General features: G+C 35.7%; 1 protein-coding gene across 1 annotated transcript; it reads right to left on the minus strand.

Annotated features, from left to right (window-relative positions):
* Window positions 1-1,153: 1,153 nt before the first annotated feature.
* LOC133700490 (coiled-coil domain-containing protein SCD2) lies at window positions 1,154-7,220 on the minus strand. The gene is made up of 17 exons (XM_062124028.1): window positions 6,657-7,220; window positions 6,116-6,294; window positions 5,455-5,530; window positions 5,274-5,315; window positions 5,128-5,190; window positions 4,471-4,520; window positions 4,369-4,396; window positions 4,073-4,144; window positions 3,856-3,966; window positions 3,721-3,781; window positions 3,342-3,458; window positions 3,077-3,198; window positions 2,803-2,872; window positions 2,642-2,683; window positions 2,403-2,443; window positions 1,739-1,865; window positions 1,154-1,519 (listed from the first exon to the last, which is right to left on the minus strand). Exons 1-17 carry the CDS (start codon window positions 7,038-7,040, stop codon window positions 1,431-1,433), a joined length of 1,674 nt encoding a protein of 557 aa, XP_061980012.1. The 5' UTR covers window positions 7,041-7,220; the 3' UTR covers window positions 1,154-1,430.
* Window positions 7,221-8,670: the final 1,450 nt, after the last annotated feature.

Raw genomic sequence — 8,670 nt, forward strand, 5'->3', positions numbered from 1 at the left:
TCCAACATTAGATAGGTTAGAAATTGGCTTTGTAATTTTTTTTTATGGAATTATCTTGATTTCATAACCTGAGTTACAAGTTTGGCAGGTTACCTTGAGTTGAATCAAGTAGTTCTTCTTGTTTTTTTTATTTTATTTTATTTTTCAATTTTATTCTTCAATATTGAGTTGATTAAAAAATAATCTTCGTAATTTATTTAATTTATTTTCTATAGAGTTATCACAGCCTTATAACTCAGGTAATAAATTTAACAAGTTAACCCAAATCAATTCAATAAATCATCATCTCAATATTATTTAAAAAAAAAAAACCTCATTCAGACCATATCAATACTTTAAAAAAAAATATCATTCACTATTAAAATTGATCCAATCTGCAGCATATGGCTTTATTCATGCTCAGCCCCCTTCATAAAGGAGACTCATTCTGCTATTCACTTTCTAGTTTTTTTATTTTTATTTTTTCAAGTCACAATCACCACCACCATTTTGTCACAAAATCAATTTACGTGCATCAGCTTGTTCATCACCCAAGCGTCATATCAGCTTCGCATTTCTCTCTCTTTTTTTTTTTTTCTTCAACAAATTTTGACCAGGAAGAGCAACTAAGATGAGTTATTTTCTTGCCGTTTTTAGATCTCAGAATGATTCAATGCAAATAACTCCGCCCCTTCTTAGGAATAGAATCCCAACCCACTCATCTGATACTTGGAACTATAACCGGGGACTCAACCCTCCGTTAAAAACCCCATTGTTTCAGCTGTCCTCAAACCAAACAGCGCAGCTCCCTTCTAGTTTGACTCCTCCCCTCTCCGACACAAGTTTCCTCCGAAATTTAAACTTGTCTCTTAAATTGTCAGATTTTGTGCCAGAACCCAGCAAAACTTTTGAGACCCCACTGCAGTGCAGACAAATATTTGTCCGAACCTTAACAATTCTATTTCATGAAGGTTCTCCTTTTGGTTGCTGACGAGGAAAGCCAAAGCAAAAAGAAAATTTCAACTCTTGTTATTTCTGTTAGTCTTGTGACATGAAGATGATTGATCAAAATGAGCATAGCTAGTTCCTTTCAGCTTTAATTAAGCCGTGTGCATTATTAGGTTACACAAACAAGATTGAAAATTCCAAAGCTTCCATGGCAAGCTCGCTACAATTTGAACCAAACTGTATTTCACTTTTTCATGTAAATATCATCTCTGTATGTAGATGTATGCGTGTATATATACAACATCTAAACAGATGAACCACTTTATATAGCATTTAGCAGGTGAGGACCAGAGCCACGCAACATATGTAAATTCTTTGCAACATGTGTAGATGCTTCAACAAACAGAAGAAAAACTCAGTAAAACAAATTGAGAAGAAAATTGATGGCGTGAGGTTTTGCCATCATCAACCAGAGCCCTTCAGTTACCCGGAAGATTTCTGTGTTATGAGCCCTGATCTATTTCTTTACGAGATGCTTCCCACAGTCGATGCTCTATTCCCAACTTCCTGAGCTCCGTTAGGCCTTGCTCCACTGAGATGGAATACTCAAGATAAGTTATCATACGCAAGATCAGAGCACTGAGTCAATGATATGGTAAAATGAAAGGATTTGGCAGCTGGTAATTTTACAATGCCTTCTAGTGAGACCAGTAAAAGTGCCACGGTTATACAATCTTCTGTGTGTGCTTATCATAGAACTGTACAGCAACTACATGCGAGCATCAAACTATCAAGGACAGGGGAAGCTTACCATCAACAGCATCATGTGAACTCGGCGAGTGTGCGCTGCGGCTAATCCAAAACTGAAGTCGTTCTTTTGCAGTGTCTTCCTCTATACCATGGGCTTTGGCTCTTCTCCAAAAATATGTAAGCCATGCCTGTGCAGGTATATTGTAACTTAATCAGATTCAGCATGACACATAGATTTGCTCCTCCCTTATCTGTGTTGGTGTTAAATCAGGACAGAAAATGCATGGACATTACTGTGCAGAAACTAACAATTTTTGAAGCTGTCAATGATTCGATACCATGGGCCATTCACAGGTAGGTTTTTTCACAGGAAAAAACGGAACAGATAAGAAAGAATAAAGAAATACACCAGCTTATTTGTTAAGATTCCAAAAGGGCACATAGATACTAATCAATTCTCTCTGCAGATCTGCACCTGAAGAATGTCAATCACCAATTGAGATTGTCAACCAGACACCAAACTCTATAATATAACACTGTTTAGACTAAATAGGCCAGTAACAACAGCAATACACCAAAAGATTTAATCGCAACATCAGGAAACTGAATCAATCGCAGAAATATTGGAAACTTGCATATTTCACCATGCAGTTCCATCAACCAAATAAAGTATATAATTCTAGAAAATAAATTACAACAGTGGTTAAATGATAATAAAGCCAGACCTCCTTGAAAAGAACGTCTTCAGACTCCTCTGGACTCAATTCTGCAAGAAAAATGATAGATTTGAATTATATACAACTGTGATCACGAAACAGTAAATGATAGGTCTGACCAAAAAAGAAAGAAAAAAAAAAGCAATTGAAAGGTAGTGCTCGTGAACATTAAGTGTGGCAATAGCACTACTTATTTCAACCAAGTAGATTATAAGGTAAATGCAAGAAGTAGCCCAAATACTACTCACCGAATGCTTCCATATACTTCTGATCACCAGATGATTTGACATCTGAAAGAAACAGAAAAGGCATGTCAGCAAGATACAATAGCATAAACAACACTGTGATAAGGAATAAAATCTAACAATTTAAACCAGCATCAGCAGTATGTCAACAGGCCAACTCATACCTAAGATGGACAGTCTAAGAGCGTTTGCTCGCCGCTGTTGGGCCAGTGCAAGCACAATAGCACCCTCAACCTTGAAAGTGACACAATACATATAATATCAGAACACAAAAACACTTTGCAAAACCAGAAACCTTAAATAGTTCAAAGATAACAGTTAATAAAGATGGAAGGGGGCTGAATGAAAAACAATGCTTGTTGTGCATCATATTGAAACTCAAAAATAAACATAAGATGGAAGCATATGGTTGAAAGACAAGTAATGAATAACATAAACCTTCAAGGAAGCAAGCTCCTTCAAACCCATTTCAACTGAAAGCATACTCTCAATATTTCCTTCACCAGTTAGATCACTCAAGTCATGAGCAAGTGTGCTTCTCTTCTCACTGTCCTCGTCACCTACTCAAAGTTACTAGTATTAGATACCAAAGAAAGTTTGATACAAACAATAGAGCAGTTCAAGCCAACGCATTGATCCCATTAAAACTGTTATCCAGTGAAAACACAGTAGCAACTGCAAAAGCCAAATAGCAAGTACTAGCCTTTTTCCCAACATTCCTCCTTAGCCTTTTGTCCAGCAGAGACAACAACCTCAAATGGAAGTGGTGCTAAGGATGACCAGTATTCATGCTTTGACACAGCAACATCCCCACAGATACCTATAAATATGAAAAGAATTACATGAAATGGGTAGATGTGATGGATGAACTGCTTGGTGTCAGGCACCGAGTATATTAAACAAGCCATTGTATATAGTAAATTAAAATAAGTCATGGCACATCAGAAAACTGTGGGAAAAGTTCGTTAAACTACAATATTGCCTCATAATTCATGCAGAAAAAAAAAGACCAATAAAAATTTAAAAACAAAAGGTCATTTCCAATACGACATAAGAAAACAAAACATTGACCAGTAGATTACCATATTTTGCAGCTAAGCCCCAGTATCGAGCAAGCCAACACCTCTTAAGGACAACCTCTTCCTAAAATGCAGATACACAATTAATGGTTTCTAATATATTATTAAGGAGCCATTTGAATCTATTCCAATACAAACCATTTCTTTCTGGGTCAATATCATTCTTTGTGTCATTGAACGAAGGGCCTTTACTTCAGATTCAGCTCCCCGCAGCTGTCGCACAATGACTGTTGCCTCATCTTTTGCATTCTGATTTAAGCAAGAAATGTTCACATAAAGTTATGATGAGTTAGGAACCTACCAACACAGAAAAATATCTATGAGGCATTAAAGGACCACATGATGACATACTCACCTCTATTTCAGATCGAATAGATGCAATTTCCTTATCCACCATATTATTTTGTTTTGCATCCTTAAGTGCAGCCTGAAGAACAGAACAAAATTTAAAGAAAACCATCATGGTCCTAAAACAAATGGACAAAATACCCCTCCCTACTACCATTCGAACCTCAGAATCAAAAGTCTAAACATGGGAGTTCCAGTGATTTAATGGTCCAAATAAAAGTCTTAGTCTGTCCTACTCAGCAAGCTAAAATAGCGACAGCGACCTAAATTGACAAGTCTAGCATAAGAATACGTCCCCATTACCTCTCTTTGCCGCAATGCAGCTTCCTTTCTGCAGATGACAGCACAAGATGTCATTACATGAATATTAACAAAGATAAAGAACCACCAGAGTTGTCAACTAACCTGCTCAGCAACTTAGCTTCTAAAGATACTCCTTCTCCAAGAGCAGCAACCTGCGGACCCAGGACAAGCAGCAAAGTGCATGTGTTAATGAAATTGGAGGTTGGGAACCTGAAAGAATTACCTGTGAGGCTTTCAAATTCAAAGCAACACCTGAAAAACCCAATATCAAGTAAAAGAGCAAGAGAAGAAAAACACTGTTCAGCATGAAGTTTAGAATGAGGAGTGCTGCTTTAAGGGTGGGTTTCATATGGGTAAAAAAGGGTAGTTTTTTAGTGGCGGTTGGTTATTTAAATTTTTTTGGTTGAAAATGGGCAGTGGTGAATTGGTTGCAGAGGAGAGAAGGTCGTCTTCTTTCTTTTTCTATCTTCCACGGGCTTAGAAGTTATAGGTCACTCTTTCTCTGTAATGAAAAATTGTCAAAATCAACAACAACACATTGTTTATTGACATTTTTACCAGGAATGAGATTTAAAACCTTCAATGTGTGTGCCCTCAAGCACACATTGGGAAAACTCTTATAATTATTAACACAACAGTATATTTTTATCTTCAAACCTTGTAAGAAATGCACCCTTAGGCTATATGCAAGTCAAGCAACAAGATACCAATATGCTGAGGCTTTAAGACGTGCTTAAAAATATGGAAACTAATTAGCACCTGTTTCTCAAGCTCCTTGACTCTGGCATCCGCTTCCTTGCATCTCTCTTCCTCAAGCCTGAGCTGTACAATGAATACAGGTTTAATTGTACCATATGTGGCTTCATTACTAGTTTGGAAAAAGAAAAATATCAAAATAACTGTACCTTCTCGAGGATATTTCCATTCTCTTCTTGTAGCATATCAAGCTGCAAAATGAATCAATCTTATCATGGAATCTTCACTATAGCAAACAAAATCCATTTTATGTCTCTAAGAGAATACTTATTGATTGTTGCACATAAAGGGGAAAAAAACAAATAGCAAGAATCTGGTGTAAGTACATACTTCATCACGGAGTGCAGAAGCCTTGTGTTGATCTCCTGTGTCTTTTGAGTTAAAATTTACCACTTCTGACAAGAATCTGCAATCATGACAATTCACACCTCCAAATTGTCATATCATAAAATCATGCATCCTTTAGTGAAAAGCCAAAGACTAGTTTATCTAAATATTGGTCCTGCTAGGTGATGCATGTTTCAGAACCAAGGAGGGCATTACTCAAGCTAGATAGAGCTTGGTTGTTAGGGGGGGAAAAAGACATTGTCTTTTCGTTGGCAACCCCTCTTCAAAGCTAGGCCTTGAAGAGACTAAACGAGTCCAGTTCCTTAGCTACGCCTCAAGACCAAGATATTCCTTTAATTCAGAGCCAGACCAGGAAGCTGCATGACTAGACTACATGAAACCACGACCTTATATCTCTACTTAACCCATACAAAAGTGTTGCATTTCCATTAATGGCATCATGTTTTCATAATTACGAGAAACTCCCACAACTTAAGTTACAGGTTAGGTAAAAAAACATGGAAAAAAGCTTACTAGCATCACATAGTTGATAATTGATACAACGAATTCCATAATTCTTTTCCAAAAAAGAAAAAGGTCATTCGGATAGAATTTGAACATCCACTGTTAAAGCAGAATGAATGTTTTAGTTCTCTCATTTTACCTTTTACCATCTCTATGCCCATTTCTCGGAGGATCTATCGGCGGTAAAGAAACCGCAGTCCCCAATGATCCTTTGCTCAATGGCACTGGTGCTGCTGCTGCTGCAGTTCTAAGGGACATTGCTGGCCTTCCAGCTGATGTCGACCGACCCGCCGCAGTCTCTTCAAAATTCCTAGCTAACTAAATTCAGAACCCACCATAAAAAAAAATCCAATTAGCATATACTTTTCCTACACATTTTTACACATCATGCATTCTTGTATAAGAAAGAACCACAATATCAAAAAAGAATTAAGTATCACCTTAATTTCCCAGTTATAGAGCTCTAATTACAGAAAGTTGAAGTTAATACAAATCTAAAATCCATAATTCTCGACTTAACTCCCGCCGCTAAATGCCACCTTTACTTAAGCAAACAATTAAATCATTCCTCAATTCGTTTAAAATCAACACTTCATTTTCTTTCAATCAGAATCGAAACATATTCGCTGCAGTGAAAAAGAAATGAACCAAAAAAACAAAAAGTAAGAAAAGGAAGTTACCGCAGGTGAAGGAGATCTATTGATCCTTGAAGACGCAGTGGTAACCGAAGCTTTACTAGTAGTAATAACATTATTACTGTTACTATTAGCATTCCTCGAGAGAGACAGAGGCGGAGGAGCACTGTAACGAAACCCTAGATCATCGCCTTCGTCGTCGTCGTCGTCGTCAGCCGTTTGAGAAGCCATGACTTGAGCTAGCCGCTGAGCCGCAGCTTTAGCCGCTACATTCTGGTTTCGCTTGATGGTGGAGAATCCGGAAGCGGAAGAGGATCGCGCGTGGTGACCGTGACGCGCATTTGGCAGCATTGCCGCCGTCGGAGAAGCGCCTGAGTCGCTGGTCCATTGGCGCGTGTAGAGCGGACTTTCAGTTCTTTGCCGGTCCATGAATAAACAGAGTAGTAGAAGTTGGAGTGAGAAAAATACAAGGATCTTTGTTATATATATATATACACGCGCGCGCGCGCCCACACACTCTTTTCTAGGCGCTGGCTTGCTGCCTAGATCTTTGTGGAGAAATGCAATGCTGCACTGTTTGTGGAGAGAGAAGTGGAGGTGGTATGTTGGATGTTGTAAGCTTTGTCTCAACTCAACTGCTAACTTTAATACTGTTTATAGCAACGTGTTTTTTTTTTTAAGTGTTGTAAAAACGTTTTTAAAAATATTTTTTAATTAAAATAATATTTTAAAAAAATTATTTTTATTTTTAATATTAATTCATTAAAATATTAATTTAATAATTTTTTTAAATAAAAACAAGCTTTAAAAAGCAAAAACGAGGAAACACATTAATGAGGTATTTGTCGGCCTAAGTGTTTTATTATTTCATAAATTTCTTTTTTAAAAAAATTGATTTATTTTGGGGGTTAAAGAAAGTACTTGAAGCTTGGCTGTGATTTGTTGGAAAATTCTCTAATGATTTCATTCTTTTTGTTTTTTTTAGGATGGTGGAGCTCCCTCGGATAAAAAAAGATCAGTCCTATGTGTCGGTCCATTGCATTGGCATGAGATTAGTGTTGTCTATTCAAAATATATCTCAAGTACAAAAACACAAAATATTGTATTTTTCACATTTATATATATTCAGATGATCTATTGGGATGAATCTCCATCCCATGTTAGAATGTTTTTATGATCATACTAAGTGATTTTTATGCTTAATATATATGATTTATTTAATCAAGGTATGTTAAGCTAAATAGTTGGTTGGTTGGGGCATGGATAAATGTTATTTTTTAAAATGATTTTTGTTTTAAAATATATTAAAATAATATTTTTTAATTTATTTTTAACATTGATACATTAAAATATTCAAAATATTTAAACGCAAAATGGTTAATTATATCTATAGTGCACTCAATTGAGATACAAGCAGCAAATGCTATGCCATAAAATACAAGAGGTGGAAGTGGTTGAGCGTAAAGAACAGCGGGTTAATGCCGGCAATACATTCTACAAATACATTTAGACTTCCGAAACATATCATTTTCAGAGAGTGGGTGCCTTCCCACAATCAGTGTTCGGCAACATTTATTTAAATTTTATCAAAAAAAAAAAAAGATTTTTTTTCATTAGGTTGATATTTTAAGCTGTATAGTCTGGTCGTGACCGCTGTCGTAACATTAAATTATTCTGCATCTACTCATGGATGACAGATTTGTTTGTAATGATAAATTTATTCTTAATTCTTATTTTTACTATGATATAATTGTTATTTTCAAATTACACGAGGATAGATTATTATTTTTATTTTTTTATCCAATAAAATAATTTAATTATCTTTTTAAATCATAAAATTTAAACTTACAAACAAGATTTTTTAGTCTTTTCAATATTTTTTACATGGTAAAATAAGTTAATTAACATTAAAAGCAAAACCTATTAAACTATCTTCCATAGATTTCTCATCTTTATCATGTTTTTTTTTATTAGTATTAAGTTGACTTATGGGTATTTTAATAAAAAAAAATCAATATTATTTTAAAAACTTGTTATCACTGTTTGGTAACTAAACATC

Source organism: Populus nigra, chromosome 8 (assembly GCF_951802175.1).
Source record: "Populus nigra chromosome 8, ddPopNigr1.1, whole genome shotgun sequence".
NCBI classification, from domain to species: domain Eukaryota; kingdom Viridiplantae; phylum Streptophyta; class Magnoliopsida; order Malpighiales; family Salicaceae; genus Populus; species Populus nigra.

Excerpts from the sequence above, each read along its gene's own strand:
- LOC133700490 (XM_062124028.1), bottom strand. The coding sequence starts at position 7,040 with ATGGACCGGCAAAGAACTGAAAGTCCGCTCTACACGCGCCAATGGACC. Across the intron at positions 4,397-4,470 it reads GAAGCTAAGTTGCTGAGCAG|AAAGGAAGCTGCATTGCGGC; the intron begins GTTAGTTGACAA and ends TGTCATCTGCAG. Across the intron at positions 4,145-4,368 it reads CTGCATTGCGGCAAAGAGAG|GCTGCACTTAAGGATGCAAA; the intron begins GTAATGGGGACG and ends TCTGTTCTTCAG.